General features: G+C 43.4%; 1 protein-coding gene across 1 annotated transcript in view; it reads left to right on the top strand.

The window, feature by feature from the left end:
• MAP3K15 (mitogen-activated protein kinase kinase kinase 15) overlaps positions 1-22072 on the top strand; it is a 151594-nt gene that overhangs the window by 16211 nt on the left and 113311 nt on the right. Inside the window, exons 2-3 of the mRNA XM_054676915.2 lie at positions 10166-10305; positions 12628-12651. Of these exons, the coding sequence (XP_054532890.1) occupies positions 10166-10305; positions 12628-12651 (164 nt within the window). The remainder of the gene's footprint in view (positions 1-10165; positions 10306-12627; positions 12652-22072) is intronic.

The raw sequence follows: 22072 nt of genomic DNA, 5'->3' as shown, positions 1-22072 counted from the left end.
CTTTGTGAGGTGTCCATTCTAGCCATTGACCCATTTAATTGGGTTGTCTGTCATCTTATTATTGAATTATGAGAGGTTTTTATGTTTTGGATTTAAGTGCTTTGTCATATATTTTGTGAATATTTGCTCCCAGACTGTGGCTAGCTTCTCCATGTACATAATGGTGGCTTTTGATGAGCAGAAGCTCTTCGTTTTGATGAAGTCTAATCTAGAATATTATTCTTTTATGGTTGCCTGCTCTATCTTGCCTAAGGAACCTTCCAGGTTGCAGTTGTGCAGGAACTCTTTTATGTGTTCTTCCAAAAACTTTGTTTCGGCTTTTACATTTAGATCTGTGATTCATCTCAAATGAAGTTTGACACAGTTCTTCTTGACAAACTGAGCCTGATGCCTTGAACACGTGGGATGCCAGTCTTGCCCCACGATGAGTGCCCCCAGGCACTTTGAGTCCAGAAGGCAGGACCACTACTGCCTCCTTTTCGTCTCATTATCCAGGAAAGTACAGGAAGTGCAGGTTATCCTTGATGCAGTGGCCTTTCTGCCTTCCAGAGCAAAAACTCCCACCAGAGACCTGTAATGAAACCTTCTAAACATGTCTTCTATCATTGTGTCACACTGGCCCTGGTGATACAGGTGGTGACGGAGAAAGACCATTTGCTTTATAGGTCTGAGTTTGGATTTCTATCTTCTCGTTTATTGGCTGTGTGAGCCTGGATAACTTACTTAATATCTCTGAGCCTCATTTAAAAAGATCCCTGTGTAGAGATTCAAAGTCTGTGCCTTGAACTTAGTAAGTGTTCAGTAAATGTCAGCACCCTCCCCCACCTGCACCACTCCCCTTGACCCCCATCAGTAAACATACCAGAACCCCAGTGTAGAATGAAATGTGCTTTGTGAAATAATAAATTGCTGAAACCCGGTGTGTGAACTTTTTCACAAAGTATTAAGTTAATGTTTCCATAATTTAAACTAGTTTATTGGAATAACTACGTTAGGAAATATATGATATATGCCAAAGCTTGCTTTTATGTTTAAATTAATGGTATCGATCAGTATACATTTCCATTTATCACATTTCACTTGTTAGTATATATTCTTTTTATACATTATTTAAAAGCAGCAAAGTTATTTAGTTAAATAAAAAATGCAGGGCTCAGATCCCTTGGGCAGTTATCATGTAGTGGGGTTGCTTTATATGCCTGCAGGTTGTAAGGAAAGTTTTCAAAATTCTGAGGTTGAAGATTGCATCCTAACCCCATTCCTTGTCCTGTGCAGAGGAACTCAAACTTGTGCCACTTGATTTTGAGGTGTTTTGTCATGTAGTAGTAGTGATCAGAGTATAATAAAATATCTCTGCATCTTATCGACAATGCTTACTAATGCACCAGGATATCCTAATGCCAGCCATGTCGTATCAGCCCAGTTCTAGCCATACAAGATACCTTGTATGGCCATTAATATTGAGAGTAAAAGAAATGTAGAATAAATGGGACAAAAAGGAAATGAAAATTGTTGATATTGTAAAAGTGCTTCATTGGTCTCCAGTAAATCCCACCAAATATTTTGGTTGAGCTGGAAGCAAAGACCATTTTGATGTTCACAATGATTGTCATTGGCTCTCACAAGGCTAAAGTTTTAAGACTTGTTAGATGAGTTTATTTTAAAAATGTGTTATCTGGGCCAGGTGTGGTAGCTCATGCCTGTAATCCCAGCCCTTTGGGAGGCTGAGGCGGGCGGATCACTTGAGGTCACGAGTTTGAGACCAGCCTAACTGCCATGATGAAACCCCATCTCTACTAAAAATACAAAAATTAGCCAGGCGTGGTGGTGCATGCCTGTAATCCCAGCTGCTCGGGAGGCTGAGGCAGGAGAATCGCTTGAACGTGGGAGGCAGAGGTTGCAGTGAGCCGAGATCATGCCACTGCACTCCAGCCTGGGCAACAGAGTGAGATTCCATCTCAAAAAAAAAAAAAACAAAAAAGTATTATCTATCCTGAGAATGAGAATACTGCATCCAATGTGCTTATCATTGCTAAGAAGCAAATAGATAAGTTTTTGTAAAGCACTCTCTGGCTATGGAGTGCTTGATGCAGATCATAAACTCTGCACATCCCTTCTCAAAGGACCACCTACGAAAAAGGAAATTGGTACATGAAAAAAAGGAAATTAGAAGGGGCAAGTTCCAAGCAACATGGCCCCTGTATCTAGCAATGAGTCACCACTCCCACAGGCTATGGGGACAGATACTGCTGAGGAAGCGTAGGGGACAGATACTGCTGAGGAAACGTAGAGCACAGAATGGGTGAAATCAGCAGCCAGGCAGAAGTCCGGATGCTTAGTGATGATCTTTAAGGAGCTGTTGATTTTGTTAAGGAAAGAGTGTATTATTGTGGGAGGAGTATATGTAAAAGCGATGGTTCTCTCCAGCCGGCTGACATTCATTTTAACGAGACCTAATTAAGAAATGCAGGGGCTACTTACTGTGATTTTTGTCACAGTAACAGGAAAGCTCAGCGGTGCCCTTGTCAGGGTCTGCAGCGTGTGGCTGGAGTACATCAAACTCTGCACCACTCTAGAATTGCGCACAGTTTGAAGGTGATGTGTGACACAGACCTTTTGAAAGAAGACGTTGCTATCTGCTGGTCAGAAAAGGCTTCTCAGAATGTGTCTCCAAAAATTTTGCTACAGAGAGTCATGTTAAAGCGTTCCCTTTAGAAAAGGGTTGAGGAAAGCTGAAGAGGAATCTTCAGATGACGAAGATGAAAATAATGGGATGGTGGCCAGGCGTGGTGGCTCAAGCCTGTAATCCCAGCACTTTGGGGGGCCGAGGCAGGTGGATCACTTGAGGTCAGGAGTTCAAGACCAGTCTGCCCAACATGGCGAAACCCTGTCTCTACTAAAAATACAAAAATTAGCCTGGCGTGGTGGTGCACACCTGTAGTCCCAGCTACTCAGGAAGCTAAGGCACAAGAATCACTTGAACCTGGGAGATGGAGGTTGCAGTGAGCTGAGATCATGCCACTGCACTCCAGCCTGGGCAACAGAGCAAGACTCCATCTCAAAAAAAAAAATTGGGGTGATGTGTTCACTGGCTGCCAGGGAACCCAGAGTTGGAACTGTGAAGGGTGTGACAGCAAGGATGATGACAATGATATCAATACCCATGTATTTTTATTTTTTTAGAGATGGGGTCTCACTCTGTCACCTAAGCTGGAGTGCAGTGGCACAATCATAGCTCACTGCAGTTTCAAAGTCCTGGGCTCAAGCGATCCTCTTGCCTCAGCCTCCTAAGTAACAATATTGATAGCATTTAAAGTGATGAATGTAGTCTAGCTTGCAGTATCATGCTGCATATTTTTCTGTATTGTCAGATGGAAGAACAATATGTATTTGCAAAAGATAAAGTGGCTTAACTCATGCTATAATGTATATTGCAAATATTTCACTTTGAGTGGTCTCAAATTAAGCCCATTGAGCCCATTCACCTCAGTGAGTAAAACGTAGTTGGCATATATGTGCTGCATTTCTTTTGGAAAAACTGGTAGTGGACACATCTCAATCACACTTACATAGTTTAAAGAAAAAAAAGATTTACTTTCAGTCATTCTTACAAAAAAATTTGATACTGGGAAGCAAAAGATAGGCCAGGTAGTTTCCTGATGTCCTCACGCCTCCCCTCCTTCCTCCTAGTTAAAACTCGATCCCCCAGGCAACGAGTACCACTCACTATGACACTTGGTAAGGACTTGCTGATGTCCTAACACTGAATTGGTATATTGGCTCCTTCTTATGAGATTGGAAAATAAGATTTAAGTGACACTTCAAGCTGGGTGCGGTGGCTCATGCCTGTAATCCCAGCACTTTGGGAGGCTGAGGTGGGCAGATCACTTGAGGTCAGGAGCTGAAGACCAGCCTGGCCAACATGGGGAAACCCCGTGTCTACTAAAAATACAAAAATTAGCCAGGCATGGTGGTGCATGCCTATAATCCCAGCTACTCAGGAGGCTGAGGCAGGAGAATCACTTGAACCCAGGAGGTGGAGGTTGCAGTGAGCCAAGATTGCACCACTGCACTCCAGCCTGGGCGACAGAGCAAGATTCCATCTCAAAACAAACAAACAAACAAAACACTTCACAACTTTCTTCATTGACTTGACCTGAGTATGTTGGAAATAAGCAGCAGTGGATAAGTAAGATCTAAATTATGGTAGGAGTTAGGAGAGGTGCCTTCTGTCCAGTATATCTGGGCTTTTTTTTTTTTTTTTTTTTTTTTAAAGGTAGCTTTTAGGTAGCTAGTGTTGTCATATGTCCAATCCAATTTTTGTTTTGAAGTCTTTGGCCAAAAACTTATTCTGAAGTCTAGCGCTTTTCATTTTGACAAAGCCAGTCTTACTTACTTTCATAATTTCTTTTTTTTCTGCAGGGAGTTAGATAGACTTAAGGATAACCTGGTATATATTTAAAGACTGGTATGAGCCAGTACAGTCACAGAATTACTATATGGTAAATCATTTGCCATCATATCACTTTGTTGACTAATGCTTTGCTTCAGAAATCAGATACTTTTAAACCACACTAGAAAATTATAGTTTTATGTATTACCCATAAAACATTTAGCAAAAATAGTATTCAAGATAGTGTTCAAAAGTTTTCAACGAACTAAAGTCCTATGCATCATCTTTCTTATTTAACACTAGCATGTTTCAAGGTCCTTGTAATTGACCTCCTGCTTGAGGTCATTGTAACTGGTTTTTAAATTACACTTTCCTGCTAAGCATAGATTTCAACTGGAACCTTGGCTTTTTGCAATCCTTGATGTAGTATCTCTCTCCCTCCTCCTCTCTCTCTCTCTCTTAAAAAGACAGAGTCTCATTATGTTGCCCAGACTGGACTTGAACTCCTAGGTTCAAGTGCTCCTCTTGCCTCAGCCTCCAGAGTAGCTGGGACTTCAGGCACACGCCACCATTCCTGGTATCACTTCTTAAAGTTTGCTAAACCAAGATAGGTAGGGTGGGTGTGTGTGCCTGCCTCAGGGTCAGAAAAGATGGTTTATATGATATGTGTTTTTTTTTTTCCCTGAAGCTGGCCTGCGTCAGTAGGAACTGAAAGGTAATGGTTGCTAGGAGCACAGGGTGTATTTGGGAATGAAAATCTGAATTTTATCTCTTCCTTTTTATCTGTGATCTTTTTGCTTAAGATTTAGCCTGATATATAAATTTGTTTTGCCCCCAGGTAGCTCAGTTTTACACAGTGTGTCAGGAATGTACTAAGCCTCATGAGGGCATCGGGGAACACAGGACTTGGGTTTGGAAAAGCTGATTTTGAGCCCTGACTTGTTCATGCTGTACTTGAGCGACCTTGGGTGAGTCTGTTAACCTCTTTGCACTTCATTTTTCTACCTGCTTAGTGAAGCCAGTGCTTGCCCTGCCTGCCTGCTGGGGTTCTGAAATTCAACTGAGAAGTCTGTGGAAGTGTTTTGTAAATGGCAAAGCGTGTGACCACGGTGATGATGAAAGGTTTTAGGTAACTGGTGCTCTCTTTAGGGATAAAGCCCTTTTTTCTTTGTATAGAATAAAAGTTCCAATCTGGTGTTTTATTACAATTAACAATTTATAAATCAGATGCTAAATTCGTGTTTTAGGAATTCTGAAAATAAGCCAGTTGCATACTGTTTTGGTATAAATCCTCAAAGTGAACTTAGTCTACTGGCCTGAGTGACAAATGTCAGGCAAAAATTCCAACTTTAGATTCGAGGCAGTTTTCCTATTGAACATGAATTGCTCAGAATTTTTTTTTTTTTTTGAGTAGCAGTATTAATATGTCCTGTTTTCATTGACAGTGAAAAGTCTCTCCCAATCCTTGGTAGGCCGGTGGGTCCCAGCACAGAATGTTGAGAAGGCAAAGAAGGGAGGACTTCATGTCACTTCATCAAAATGGAATCTTGGCAACAAGTTCCTCTGCCACGTTCAAGGTTGCCTGTGAAAAATGGGCTGCGTGACTTCGGGACTACTGTCCCTATCCTCCCTTCTGCCCCGTTCCGCTATTCCCCTTTGTCTGTTTCTATTTGCTTCCTTGCCTTTATTAACTAATTATAACAGTCACCATGGCCTTGGAATTAATATCTATGTTGCTACTTTTTCATAGCATCACTATGAAACATGTAATTTTTAAAAAAATCTTTTGAGACAGAGTTTCGCTCTTGTCATCCAGGCTGGGGTACAGTGGTGCAACCTTGGCTCACTGCATCCGCCTCCTCCCAGGTTCAAGTGATTCTCCTGCCTCAGCCTCCCGAGTAGCTGGGATTACAGGCGCCCACCCCACACCCAGCTAATTTTTTGTATTTTTAGTAGAGACGGGATTTCACCACGTTGGGTAGGCTGGTCTCAAACTACTGACCTGAGGTGATCCACCCACCTCCACCTCCCAAAGTGCTGGGATTACAGGCGTGAGCCACCGCGCCCGGCCTGAAACATATACTTTTTAATGTAGATAAGTAAGAGTCCAGGAAGCAATCCTATAGGCAGAATGTCTAATTTACTCAGCTGCAGTGGCGCGTTGTCTTGACTCTAAGCAAATGTCTTTGGGGAGTGGAATTACCCATTTGAGAGAAATTGATGAGGCTGGGTTGTAGAGTGTTTCCTCAGTATAGACGTGCGTCCTTTCATTAGTAGATGACCTCTAAAGGGTAAATTTGACTCTGAGAGTCTCCTGCTAAAAAACTCTCTTGATTATTTAAAAATATTTTTAGGTGAGACATTGATACTATGGTTATTTTTTTCTTTGAGTTCTCATCTTTTAGTGATATATCCTGAAATATTGGGGGATAAAACAACGTGGTGTCTGGTGGGATTTATTTTAAAATAACACAGGGAGGGAGGGGTGGACATTGCGGATGGTAGTAAAGATGAAACAAAGCCGGCCTTGAGTTGATCGTTGTTGAGGTGGGAGGTATGGAGATTTCATTATACTATTCTGTCTACTTTTTATGTATATTTGTAGTTCTGCATAATAAAAAGTTTTAAAGAGGCCAGGAGCAGTGGCTCACAGCTGTAATCCTAGCACTCTAAGAGGCCGAGGTGGGAGGATTGCCTGAGCCCAGGAGTTCAAGACCACCCTGGGCAGCAGAGTGAGACCCCATCTCTGTTAAAAAAAAAAAAAAAAAAAAAGTAGCCAGGTGCAGTGGCTAACGCCTGTAATCCCAGCACTTTGGGAGGCTGAGGTGGGCAGATCGCTTGAGGTCAGGAGTTTGAGACCAGCCTGGCCAACGTGGTGAAACCCCATCTCTGCTAAAAATACGACAAAATTAGCCGGGCATGGTGGCACATGCCTGTAGTCCCAGCTACTCTGGAGGCCAAGGCACAAGAATAGCTTGAGCCTGGGAGGTGGAGGTTGCAGTGAGCCGAGATTGTACCCGTGCATTTTTGAGACTCTGTCTCAAAAATAAATAAGTAAAAAAAAAAGTTAAAAAACCCAACCATAGGTTTCCCATTGCCTCAAGGAAGGTCCAGCCCTCCCCCTCCAGGCTCGTTTTCTGGGGTATTCTGGCCCCAGGAAGTGATATGTGGGTGGCCTTCACACTTACACCCTGGCTTGCTGCTGGCCCCTTGCACTAGCTGGCTTCTGTTAATGCACCGCTCTTTCCTTCCCTTTGATCCCCCACGTCCTCATCCCATTTGCCTGCCTGACTCTTACAGAGCCTCAGGTCGTGGACAGTATCCCTTCCTCCAGGCATTCTGTGATTGCCCTCCGCTCCGGTGTGGATTATGTGCCCTCCTGGGGGTGCTCTGTTCACTGTTTCCCTTATTTTGGCTGCCCTCATGGTGATCCTAACCATCCCCTTCCTTCTGGTTACCCACATTGTATTGTAGTTGGTTTTTTCTTTTGAGGAAAGTGATTATGCCCTGTTGACACTTCTATCCCTGGCACCCATCAGAATCCTGCCATACAGCAGGCAATCCATAAATAAGAGAATAAAGGGCCCACTCTGGGGCTTAGTGGCACTTGGCCTCAGGTTCCCAGCGCCTCTCTACAGAGCTAGCGGTGTCTGGTGCTGATATGCTGCCTGCCTGCCTTCATGTTTCTTCACGCCCTTGTTCAACTGGCCTCTGTTGTGTCCCATCGGGATTTTGAGTGACTTTCTAGAAGTCACAGCAGTGCGAGCATGAGTTTGGACACTACATTCCTATATCTCCACTGCACATGGTAAGGAAGCTCCCATCAAACCTGGAACTCTTACATCCTCTAGAATGTTTTGAGTTTTAAAACGGTGCCCCATACTACTAAGCGTAATTTAAACATGCTCATTATTCATGTAATAAGTTGCTCCTCTGTTTTGAATAGGTCTCTATTACAGGGTGCAACTCCAGGGTGCATTTTATTTTATTTTTTTAGTTTATGAGACAAGGTCTTACTCTGTCACTTAGGCTGGAGAGCAGTGGCATGATCACAGCTCACTGCAACCTCGACCTCCCAGTCTCAAGCCATCCACCCACCTTAGCCTCCTGAATAACTGGGACTACAGGCACGCACCACCACACCCGGCTAATTTTTTGTATTTTTTATAGAGATGGGGTTTCGCCATGTTGTCCAGGCTGGTCTCGAACTGCTGAGCTCAAGCGTTCTGCCCACCTCGGCCACCTAAAGTGTTGGGATTATAGGCATGAGCCACCACGCCCAGCCAGGGCACGTTATATGTTGTCAAGTTGATGGTAGACATGTGAGCCAGGAGCTATGACAGGACTGTTTATTGCAGCAGTGTGAAATAGGAAATGAATAAAAATCTGTCACACAACAGAATTCTATACAGAAGCGAAAACGTATGAACTGGAGCTAAACGCACAAATTGGTTGAATGCCACCAAAAAATAGCAAGCTGAAGAATACATACAATGCAATACCATTTATATGAAGTTCAAAGACATGCAAAACTGAGCAATATACTGTTAAGGAATTTGTGTATGTATGTGTATATATATGTGTGTGTGTGTGTGTGTGTATAATGCCTATACATGCCTGTACGTATTGTCTTAGTCTGTTTGGACTGCTATAACATAATGCCTGGGCATGGCTTCTAAACAACAGAAATTTATTTATTTATTTAGAGACAGAGTCTCACTCTGTTGCCCAGGCTGGAGTGCAGTGGCACGATCTGAGTTCACTGCAACCTCTGCCTCCCAGGTACAAGCGATTCTCCTGCCTTAGCCTCCCGAGTAGCTGGGATTACAGGCGCCTGCCACCACGCCCAACTAATTTTTGTATTTTTAGTAGAGACGGGGTTTCACTATGTTGGACAGGCTGGTCTCGAACTCCTGACCTCAGGTGGTCCACCTGCCTTGGCCTCCCAAGGTGCTAGGACTACAGGCATGAGCCACTGCACCCAGCCAGAAATTTATTTCTCATAATTATGGAGACTAGGAAGTCCAACATCAAGGTGGCGGCAGACTCATTGTCTGGTGAGGACCTGCTTTCTAGTTCACAGACAGGACCTTCTCCCTGTGTCCTGGAATGATGAAAGAGGGAAAGCAGCTCCCCGGAGTCTCTTTTATAAGTGCACTAATCCAATTTATGAGGGCTCCATCCTCATGACCTAATCACCTCCCAAAGGCCTCATCTTCAGGTACCATCATATTAGGGGATAGGTTTCAACACATGAACCTTGAGGGGACACAAACGTTCATTCTATAGCGCACACACACGTGCGTGGAACTGATAAATACATAGATCCGGACAGAAATGCTCTCTGGGCAGGAGGGAGGAGATGTGATCAGGGAGGGGCACATGGGACCCTGAGTTCAGGTAACCCTCTGACTTGGGCTGCGCAGAAGGTACATGGTTTTTTGTTGCATTATACTTTATGCCTCATATATAAGCTAAATATATTCTTCAGATGTGTGATATGTCATAACAAAAATAACATTAAAAATCCATCAGCAAGTTCTAAGTGAGGTTACATTCCAGCACTTTGAAGAAGAAAGAGGATTAAAAAAAATTCTTACTGCATTTCTTCCACAGTTCATAGGGTAATTTTAATCAAATCATTCCTTACTTTACCTAACAGGCTGATGACAGAAATACACATTGCTATAGCTCCTCACTGGTGATCACCAGTGAGTAGATGAAGTAGACAGATCATCTCCCCTAATCCTGTCCTCTCCTTGTTCATCGCAGATGTTGCTGTGGTAGACATGAGCGATGTCTCCAGACAGCCTTCCCTCTTCTACCATCTTGGAGTCCGAGAAAGCTTTGACATGGCCAATAATGTGATCTTGTACCATGACACCGATGCCGACACTGCTCTCTCTTTGAAGGTACAGTGTATTCACCTTCTCCTGAGTACTTTGTTTTGGGAAAGCAGAATTATATGTCTAGCTGAAATGCCACAGTAGCACAGGAAGTTGGAGAAAAACAAAGACTTGCTTGTGCAATTCTTTCCTTCCCACCACAGATTCTAGTTCACACAGATGACTTCCTGGCTACTTCGTGAGCATCTGTGCTACAGTCGTACGTTTGCAGGCAACTTGGGCATTTCCGGGCTCGTTAGGGAAGTGGAGGCAAACACTCCTATTAGTTTCCATTGAAGCAAACACACTGTCCCGAATTCCTTCATGAGCAATTGGATCCAAACCTACACATAAAAATCAGTTCTGAATTCCTTCATGAGCAATTGGATCCAAACCTACACATAAAAATCAGTTCTCAACTTGGATAATAATATGAAGACATTGAACAGTTACCGAAATGGACAGAATATTTTAGTATAGACACAATTAGTCTTTGATGTTATTTTCCCCCAGTCTGAAAGCAAAGCAAAACTGAAAACGTGTGTGTTCCTGCACAACTCAATCATGGTTGAGAATTTCTAAAATGTATTTTTGCAAGTTTGAGACAAGCTTTTTTGGGTAACATAGTATTTTTTTAAAAAATGCTTACATTTGTATAGTGGAAATGTTTAACATGAGTTATTCCAAAATTCAGTGGATATTGATATTGTTGAATATTTTAGTCAGAAAATCCTGGCCTATGTTAAATCATTTTAGGAATAATGAATTAGTTTGTTTATAGCAGTGCTTCTCGGCCTTGAGTGCACTTCAGAATTACTGGGAGAGCTTGTAAATATCCCCATGCCTAGGCCCCACCCCAGATCAATTACGTCACAGTCTCAGGGATGGGGGTGGGACCAAGGCACGGAGATTTTTTTAACCTCCCAAATGTGCAACCATGGGTGAGAACCAATGGTTTGGAGAGTCAGCCTTCACAGACATCATTTCTAAAGGTTCAGTTCCCTCAGTATTAAAAATCACTGGTAGATAGTAGTACAATTTTATGCCAAAGTTGGACATTTTCATTGTGTTTCTTGAGATTTAATATTAACTAGATTTTCTGGGTTGTGTAAGGATTTGAGATTATTTCCTGGTAGAAATACCACCTGCTTGAGATGTGTAACTTGTATGTGCTAAACATCATATATACTTTACATAGATATGTACTCAGTAATTATGGCAAAATACTGTATTTTAATAAGTCATTTGTATGACAGTGAAAGAAGAAACTTTTATTAGTGTACTTTACATTGTAGAATAGTTTCCCCAGGGCTATAAACCAATGTAAATTACATTAGATAGTTAGATAATGACCTTTTCTTTTACTGATTTTCACCAAGGTAGGTATGCTTAGGAATATTTAGAACTTAGCAAGTATGAAAGATATAGATTATTAACCTATATTTTGATGAAAAACATGAAATTAGAATTTTTTTTTCAATTTAGGACAGTTTCTTCAACTGTGCCTTAGCAAAGCCCTCTGGAAAGTTCAATGGACTAGATGTTTTAATTTTTAATAATACAGAAAAATATTTCCTAAAATGGAAATGGGTAGTCAGTTATATTTAACACCAGAAGAAGCAGTTTGCACTTGTTATCAGGAAATAAAAATCTCAGAATATATAAAACATGTTTTACAGGGCAGCTGTTTAGTTATGGTGTTTTCTCCGCCCTTCCCCCCCCCCCACCCCCAGAAATGTTGGTGCGTAAATGAGACAGTCAAAGGCTGCCTAATTATCATACTAAATTTACTGACTAGAATTGTTGTCATTGAATTTGAACATTCCTAGACAGTTGTAGCAGGGTGTCAGGAATTCTACTACCAACACCCCTTCTGTAGGAAGGCTGACTGTGGTGTGGCCTTCACATTGATTGATTCAAGAAGTGGTTCCAGATCCGGGGATAGCACGGTGCCTTCTGGGCCCTTTCTTGCTATCGCCGACATTCTTTTCTGGGAAGGCAAGATGCAGGGCACTCAGCACCCCAAACTTGAAGCTCAAAATATCTTTTGGGCAAAAGCATTGGCCCTGTTCTGGGGAAATCCTTATAAATGCCCCCTAATAGTTCCAGAGACTAACCAGTGGTGATCAATTTTCTTTGGAATATGAATGTTGCAATTCAGAGGTTCATTGTGTTTGAAGCTTTTGGAGAGGGAGGTTTCACATGATTAATTCTTGCTCTAAGGTGGGTGCTTTTATGTGATTAATTCTTACATGATTAATTTCTTTTATAGAGGGGAGTGCTGGCTAATGCTTATGGAAATTAGCTGTTTTAAAAAAAGCTATATTCATCTTTTCTTTTTCTTTTCAGGACATGGTAACTCAAAAAAACACAGTAAGTATTAACATTTTCAGAATTTTAATTCTGAAATTAAATGTAAATGTCAATTTGTAAAATGCTTGCCTGAAAATCGCCCAGGTAGCAAGATGACTTCTAATCACGCCTGTGGGTTGTGTTTCTAAGGAGGACAGCTAGAAATCTCCCTATGCCTCAACCGGCCGGCCCCAGGCCCCACTCAGCCATTGAGGCAGTGGGCCAGAAGGCAAGGCAAGGCCAGGCAAGAAAGTGTATGTTCTTCATTACCTGCTGGGACTTTGAGCTGTAACCTTCTGGGTGACTCCTTCTCAGCTGGGCCGATGTTCCATGGACCACCAGTAATCTTTTTGCTGGAGTCAATACCTCCCATACTTCCCAAGCAGAGTTTCCCTAATGATGGAGGAACGTGAACTTGTATGCCAGTTAATATGGGGCAAAAGTTTCTTGCCACAAACGGAAAAGAAGTGGGATGGAATTCTACTTCCTTCTGTCCCATTTATGTACTGAAGTCTCCTGATTTGGCTTAAAAGTTCCTGAAATTACATAGTTTTATTGCCACGTTGGTTTGAATAGTATAATGAAATCACCACCCTAAAAATGTTTTAAAAGGATCTTGGCCTTGGAAATGTTGCCAAGGTTATCCTGTACCCTTGAGTGCACTCCAAGCTGCCCATCCCTCCAGACCTATGGCATTGTGGTTTGAGAAACCGTGACCTAGACTCAGGACAGGCCCTTGGTCCCCCGCCTTACAGCCTTAGTCTCCTTCCTGCTAGCTCTTCTAGAAGGAACAGGCCTACAGACTCTCTTCCTATTCCAGTTGGAGTTCCTAGGGGAGGGAGAAAAGGGCCCAGGAGGCAAAGCTTTCCCCTGGGCACCCTCTGCAGAAGTCCCCAACCTGCAGCTTGGGGGCCCAGGCTTCCCCAGGACCCTGACAGAGCTCCCCACCTGAGACAAGTTTCAGAAACAGAGCACGTGGTATAGCGCACGTGATTACTATTGGAGCATGAATTTTACAAGCAGGCCTGTAAGATAAGGCATCTCGTGGTTTTAGATTCCTTTTGGAAAAGAAATGGGATCAGGTGTGACTTTTTTTGGTCCCATTTACATGCTGATGTTGTCCACTTGTAAGAGTCTTTCCTGTTCTTCCTAGAGCTTGACTTTTTTTTTTTTTTTTTTTTTCTTTGAGACAGAGTCTCGCACTGTCAGCCAGGCTGAAGTGCAGTGGTGTGATCTTGGCTCACTGCAACCTTTGCCTCCAGGGTTCAAGTGATTCTCCTGTCTCAGCCTCCTGAGTAGCTGGGATTATAGGCGCCTACCACCACGCCTGGCTAATTTTTGTACTTTTAGTAGAGACATGGTTTCCCAATGTTGGCCAGGCTGGTCTCGAACTCCTGACCTCAAGTGATCTGCCTGCCTTGGCCTCCTAAAGTGCTGAGATTACAGGCGTGAGCCACCTCACCCAGCCTTGATTTTTAAAATTACCTAATTTGTGGAGAAATGGGGAAGAAGTCGAAGGAGATTGGGCCTGAGGCCCAGGAGGTGCAGTTGTAGCCGCAGCCCTGTCTCTAAGTAACACTGGGCAGTCAGTTGTTCCACCCCTGCCTAGGCCTCAGGATCCTCAGCAATAAAATGAGAAATGTTGAACTGTGCTGTTTTGCTCATTGATACCTTCTAGCCCTCAACATCTGTAGTTCCATATTTGTTATACAAGCAAAAAGATGTGACCTGGATTTAATGCAAGAAATGGCTATGAAATGCTGATTCCTTAAAACAGCAAGAGTTACGTTGAGGCAAGGAGCAAGGAAGACAACTCGTTTTCTTTCTCCATTCCTCACTGTTGGATGCATCAGTACTCAGAAATAGTCTCTCGTCCCGGAGACTTGGTGTCACGCTGTTACAATTCCACTACATACCTCTCTCCTGGTGCGTTCTCCCTCTTCCAAAACATCCAGGAATTCCTTAACATTCTTAGTAATTCCAAGTATACCTTGGCACTATTCTTCCTAGGTATCTGTTTGCTTTTTAGGAATAAACTTACTCTAAAGCAGCGATCCCCAACCTTTTCATCACCAGGGACTGGTTTCATGGAAGACAATTTTTCCACAGACCAGAGGTGGGGGATGGTTTCAGGATGAAACTGCTTGACCTCAGATTATCAGGCATTAGATTCTCGTAAGGAGCACGCAGCCTAGATCCCTCACATGTGCAGTTCACAATAGGGTTTGCACTCCTGTAAGAATCTAATGTCACCAATGATCTGACAGGAGGTGGAGTTCAGACAATAATGCTTGCTCACCCACCACTCACCTCCTGCTATGTGGCCTGGTTCCTAACAGGCCACTGACCGGTACTGGTCCATGGCCCCGGGGGTTGGGGACCCCTGCTCTAAAGGATTTGGCAGCTAATCTCTTTGCTATATTTGGCATTATGTTAGAATTTGGTGCCCAGTATTGGTTGTCATGCTTGGCAAGATGTGAAAATTTAGAGCACTCAGAAGACTAAAAGGATCCCAGGTGATGTGATGAGTGGAAAATTGCACTAAGAGGAAAAGCTAAAGGGAACTAAGCCTTGAGGGGTACCATTAGTAGTCATCTTCAAATGCTATCCTCTTTCTGAAAGTAAAGAGACGTTTACTTTTTCCACTCCAGATGGGATGGAAGTAGGGTAAACAGAAAAATGGTTTGGATCAGCAGAATGGACATCTTGCAACTAATGGTGATTAAACATTAAAATAGAATGTCAAAGTAACTTGGGTGGCTTCTAAGGAGAATTTGCTCAATTGTCCCCTCCATGTGGATTGGGGTGACCCTGGAATCAGACACCTGGATCATACGACCCCAGAGATTCCAAGAGAGAATCTGATGGAATTGTGGGTTTGTGATCATTTTGGAAAGATTTTGATTAACACACACACACACACTCATAGTTAGTGAACAGTGAAGTCTTATAAATAAGGGGTACGAATTAGATGCCACACCCTGAACATGTAGCCAGATGTTTGAAATGATTTATGAATATGTGAAAACCAAGATGCTTTGAGATCTCTTTTCAAGGAGTCATTTGATATTTCTAAAATTGTACTTTTACCCAGAAAGGGAGATGGAAAAATTAAAAATAATAAAATAATAATAACAAAGATAAAATTGTGCTTGATGATGTATTGAATTCAGCTTTATGTGGCAGCAAAGTGGGCACATTTATCTCCATTTCTTTTTTTTTTTTTTTTTTTTGAAATGGAGTCTTGCCCTGTAGCCCAGGCTGGAGTGCAGTGGCATGATCTTGGCTCACTGCAACTCACCCTGTAGCCCAGGCTGGAGTGCAGTGGCATGATCTTGGCTTACTGCAACCTCTGCCTCCGAGGTTTGAGTGATTCTCCTGCCTCAGCCTCCCGAGTACCTGGGAATACAGGCATGTGCCACCATGACCGGCTAATTTTTGTATTTTTTTTTTTTAGTAGAGACAGGGTTTCACCATGTTGGCCAGGCTGGTCTCAAACTCCTGGCCTCAGATGATCCACCTGCGTTGGCCTCCCAAAGTGCTGGGATTACAGGTCACGTTGCCTGGCCATTTGTCTCCATTTCTAGGAGCAGTTGCTTTGCAGGGATGCCGAGGCCAGGAAGCCAAACTCCAGACTTCAGGGTGGACCACCTGCAGCTCTTCTGGGTTTCTTTGCTCTTTGGAAACATGGTATCACCTTTTGTGTTCACCTCTTTTTCAGATGATGCTCATATTCTTGTGTTCTGGTTTTGTTTTGTTTTTTTGAAATGCTTTATGTAGGTATAATTTACATACCACAAAATGTACCTAGTTTAAGCACACACAATTCAATGATTTTTAATAAATGACATAATTGTGCAGCCAGTTGTGGGTTGTGTACCGCAGTCTAGTTTTAGAGCATTTCCCTGACCCCAAAATGCTTATTTGCAGACAATCTCTCTTCCCACACCCAGCCCCAGGCAAGAACTAATCTGCTTTTTGTCTTATAGACTTGCCTTTTCAAGACTTCTCATGTGAAAGGAACCATACAATATGTGATCTTTTGCATCTGGCTTCTATCACTTAGGATGATGTTTTCGAAGATCATCCTTAATGCACTAGGATCATGGATGCATGGATCAGTAGTTCTTTCCTTTTTATTACTGAGTGGTATTCTACTGTATAGATATTCCACATTTTATCCATTCCCTAGTAGATGGATTTTTGGATCGTTTCTACTTTCTGGCTATTATGAATAATACCACTGTGAATATTCGAGTGCAAATCTTTGTGTGGGCACATGTTTTTATTCCTCTTGGATACATACCTAGGAATGGAATTGCCAAGTCATATGGTAAATATAGGCCTTTTTTTTTTTTTTTTTTTTTTTTTTTGAGCTGGAATCTCACTCTGTCGCCCAGGCTGGAGTGCAATGGCGCGATTTCGGCTCACGGCAACTTCTGTCTCCCGGGTTCAAGTGATTCTCCTGCCTCAGCCTCCTGAGTAGCTGGGATTATAGGCGCCCACCACCACGCCTGGCTAATTTTTTTTTGTATTTTTAGTAGAGATGCGATTTCATCATATTGGACAGGCTGATCTCGAACTCCTGACCTCAAGTGATCCACCTGCCTCAGCCTCCCAAAGTGCTGGGATTACAGGTGTGAGCCACCGTGCCTGGCTGGTAAATATACCTTTAATTTCTTAAGAAACTGTCAAAACAATTCCAAAGTGGCTGTACCATTTTACATTTCCACCAGCAGTGAGAGGTCCAGTATCTTCACATCCTTGCCAATACTTGATATCATCTGTCTTTTTATTATAGCCATTCTAGTGAGTATGAACTGATACCTGAGTGTAGTTTTAGTTTGCATTTCCCTAGTGGCTAATAATGTTGAGCATCTTTTCATGTGCTGATTAGTCATTCATAGTCTTCTTTGGTGAAATGTCTGTTCAAATCTTTTGCCCGTTTAAAATTGGGCTGTGTTCTTATTACGAAGCTGTGTAAGAGTTCTCTATACATTTTGGAAGCAAGGCCCTTATTAGAGGTTTTATCAATTATTTCTTTTATGGCTCGTGCTTTTGGTATATCTGTGAACTCTTAGCCCAAACCAAGGTCATGAAGTATGACTCCTATGTTTTCTTTTAGAAGTTTTATAGTTTTAGCTCTTACATTTAGGTCTCTGATCCATTTTGAGTTAATTTTTTTGTCTGCTGTGAGGTAGATGTCCAACTTCATTCTTTCTCATTTGGATCCCTAGTTGTCCCAGCACTGTTTCTTAGAAAAAAAAAAAAACTATCTTGTCATCTTTGAATCATCTTTCCACCCTCGTCAAAATCAATTGACTGTATACGTAAGGGTTTATTTTTGGACTCTCAATTATACTCCATTGACATATGTGTCTACTCTTATGCTAATACCACACTGGTTTAAAACTTTTTTTTTTTTTTTTTTTTTTTTTGAGACAAGTTCTCGCTCTGTCACCCAGGCTGGAGTGCAGCGGTGCGATCATGGCTCACTACAGCCTTGACTTCCCCTGGCTCAGGTACTCCTTCCACCTCAACCTCCCGAGTGCCTGGAATTATAGGTGCGCACCACCACGCCCAGCTAATTTTTTAATTTTTTGTAGAGGTGGGGTTTTGCCATGTTGCCCAGGCTGGTCTCAAACTCCTGGGCTCGAGCAGTCTGCCCACCTCAGCCTCCCAAAGTGCTGAGATTACAGGCATGAGCCACCATACCCAGCCCTTTTTTTTTTTTTTTTTTTTTTTGGGACAGAGTTTCACTCCAGCCCAGGCTGGAGTGCAATGGCGTGATCTCCGCTCACTGCAACCTCTGCCTCCCGGGTTCAAGCAATTCTCCTGCCTCAGCCTCCTGAGTAGCTGGGATCACAGGTGCCCGCTACCACGCACGGCTAATTTTTTTTTTTTTTTTTTTTTTAAGTAGAGACCGGGTTTTGCAGTGTTGGCCAGGCTGATCTCGAACTCCTGACCTCAGGTGATCCACCTGCCTTGGCCTCCAAAAGTGCTGGAATTACAGGCACAAGCCACCGTGCCTGGCCCGCACCCGGCCCTTTTTAAAAAATTTATTTTTCTTTGTTTTTTGTTTTGTTTTGAGACAGGGTCTTACTCTGTCACCGCAGCTGTGGTGCAGTAGTACAATCACAGCTCACTGCAGTCTGCAGTATTTTGATTACTATAGCTTTGTAGTAATTTTTGAAATTTGGCAGTGCGAATCCTCTAACTTTGTTCTTTTTCAACATTGTTTTGGCCATTTGGGGCCTCTCAAAGTTCCATATGAATTTGAGGATCAGCTTTTCCATTTCTGGAGAAAAAAAAAGCCATTGAATATTGATAAGGATTGCATTGTATCTGTAGATTGCTTGGCTGGTATTGACATCTTAATAGTTTTAAGTCTACTAATCTGTGAATGTGGGATGTCTTTCCATTTATTTAGGTCTTCTTTAATTTATTTCAGCAATATTTTGTAGTTTTCCATGTACAGGTCTTTCACTTTCTTGGTTACACTTACTCCTGTGTATTTTATTCTTTTGGATACTCTTGCGAATGGAATTGTTTTCTTAATTTCTTTTTCAGGGTTGACTTTAAAAAAACACCTGTCACAAAAATCTTCAACACTACATTTCACTTCATATTTCAGTATTTGACTGAGTTGAAAATGTAATTGACTTTTTGGTCAGAGTTCTATACAAATGGCTTCTGGTTTTTCCTGTATTTTCATCCATTTTAATTCTTACACTATTTTATACTGCTTTGGAGATGACAGAGATAGGCACTTTCTGCAGTTTATCACTTTAGAGAAAACATGTTTATATGGTGACAGATCAAGGCTGTCTTTATGAAAGTAAAAGAGTGAAAATACAGCCAACCCCAAGGCTACTTTATCTGTTTAACCTTGGAACTTCCTAGTACTTTGCCACTAGTGTACATAGTCCATAGGCATTGCGTAGCTTCATTTGTTTTAATTTTCCTTAGCAAGGATAATCATACCTTTATACTTACAGCTTATTTTGTAGGTTGATTTCCTCTAGACTCAGACTCTGAGGCTGAGTTTAGGGTACAGGAGGTTTATTAAGGGATGCCTTTGGGATGGCTGCTGGGGAAGGGGAGTAAATGAAGCGGGACTGGCCAGAGGGAGACATGCAGCTGAGATGCAGGCTCAATGACAGCTTTGGCTGACCACATTGGGAGGGAGGTCTGGAGCTGAAATGGCCTTTCTGAGTTGTCTTGGGTTGGGATGAAATGGCCAGGTCTCTATGTTCCTCCATTTGTCCTTCATCACTAGGAATGTAGCTTGGATGAGATACTCTCTGGAACTGACACAGTTCAGAAGGGACTAACAGTAAGGGGCTGCTTCCTAACGAGCTCCCAGCAACTGGGGCAACACATCCTTCCTTGAGGTTGGGTTGGGGGGTTCTGGGTAGTATACCTGCGTATCCACCACATTATAATTATTTCATTTGAGAAATGTGTGTATGTATGTGTGTCATATATACCCCAAGACTAAGAGATACATTTCCAAGGCTTAGAGGTACTGCTATAATTTTTTTCCACTGAATTGGTGGGTAAATTACCTGAAAGCTGTGCATAGCCTTGCTAGAGAGGCACCATGGAGACAAGCACCTTCTCTGTCCCCCAGGAGAATTACTGGGAGAAAACAAGGTGTTCTACCCAACACTTGCAGAAAGAATTGTTAAAAGTACATTGGACTTTATTTTCATTTGTCATGTCCTAAAGCCAGAGTTCACGGTTGTTTTTTTAAAAAGCAGAGTTAAATTTCCAAGCTAAGATCACATTATTAAAAAAAAAAAAAACACCTTATTAAAAAACACGTTATTAAAAAACTAATCTGGTTCTTGACCTCTGGTTTAGGTGATTTTTTTTTTCTGGAAAGCCAGTGAGATTTAAGAGAAACTCATTGTTGCCATTAAAATGGTTATCTTTATAATCCAAATAAATTAGAAATTCTTTGAAAAACAGACACTGGCAATATTGGAGACAGTGTCTTCAATACTCGAAGTCTCTCCTCTGGCTTAGGAACATGTGTAGGTCTCGGTCAGGGTAACAATTTCTCCTGTTTTTTTCCTCTTGCCATTCTCAGGTGTTCAGTTTCCTATGGCTTAGGACTCAAAATGATCAAAGATGATATGGATTGCTTAGGGACGCTTTGGTAGAAAGACAATTAAGTTTCTTTTCTCTTTTCTGTATCCTTTGGATTTTCTGAGTTCAAAAGATTTCTAGTACTTTTATTAGCAAAGACTCAATTTCAAACAAGAAAGCTACATCTCATAATAGGGAGAATTTTATTTTACACACAGAACATGAATTACGTAAAAATCTCAGTTGGTTCTTTCTCTCTCCCTCCCTCTTTCTCTCTCCCCCTCCTTCCCTCTCTCTCTCTCTCCCCCTTCCCCTCCCCGCTCTTTCCCCCCTCTCTCCCCCTGTCTCTCCCCCCCTCCCCCCTCCCCCCTCTCCCCTCTCTCTCCCCCATCTCTCCCCTCTCTCTCCCCCCTCTCTCCCCTCTCTCTCCCCCATCTCTCCCCTCTCTCCCCCCTCTCTCCCCTCTCTCCCCTCTCTCTCCCCCCTCTCCCCCCTCTCTCCCCTCTCTCCCCTCTCTCCCCCCTCCCCCCTCCCCCCTCCCCCCTCCCCCCTCCCCCCTCCCCCCTCTCCCCCTCTCCCCCTCTCCCCCTCCCCCCTCTCCCCCTCTCCCCCTCCCCCCTCTCCCCCTCCCCCCTCTCCCCCTCTCCCCCTCCCCCCCTCCCCCCTCCCCCTCTCCCCCTCCCCCCTCTCTCCCCCTCCCCCCTCTCTCCCCCTCTCCCCCTCCCCCTCTCCCCCTCCCCCCTCTCTCCCCCTCTCCCCCTCCCCCTCTCCCCCTCCCCCCTCTCTCCCCCTCTCCCCCTCCCCCCTCTCTCCCCCTCTCCCCCCTCCCCCTCTCTCCCCCTCTCCCCCTCTCCCCTCTCCCCCCTCCCCCTCTCTCCCCCCTCTCCCCCCTCCCCCCCTCCCCCTCTCTCCCCCCTCCCCCCTCCCCCTCTCTCCCCCCTCTCTCCCCCCTCTCTCCCCCCTCTCTCCCCCCTCTCTCCCCCCTCTCCCCCCTCTCTCCCCCCTCTCCCCCTCTCCCCCTCTCTCCCCCCCTCTCCCCCCCTCTCCCCCCTCTCCCCCCTCCCCCCTCCCCCCTCCCCCCTCCCCCCTCTCCCCCCTCTCTTCCCCCCCTCTCCCCCCTCTCCCCCCCTCTCTTCAACTGGAGTACTCTGGGTCGGTGAACCATAAAACTTTTCTCTGCACCTCTTGAATATCATAGGGGTAATGTCAGATTTCACAGGGCCAATGTCAGAACCAAATTATTCATATTTAATTCTACCTGCCAACTGGATATGGCTTTCATATCCATGGCACCCATCTATTTTCTTTAAATCGAGACATAATTCACAGACCATAGAATTCGCCATTC

The sequence above is a fragment of the Pan troglodytes genome, chromosome X, assembly GCF_028858775.2.
Source record: "Pan troglodytes isolate AG18354 chromosome X, NHGRI_mPanTro3-v2.0_pri, whole genome shotgun sequence".
In the NCBI taxonomy this organism is placed as follows: domain Eukaryota; kingdom Metazoa; phylum Chordata; class Mammalia; order Primates; family Hominidae; genus Pan; species Pan troglodytes.
Note: the sequence above shows the minus strand (reverse complement) of the source record. Positions and strands in the feature narration are given on the sequence as shown.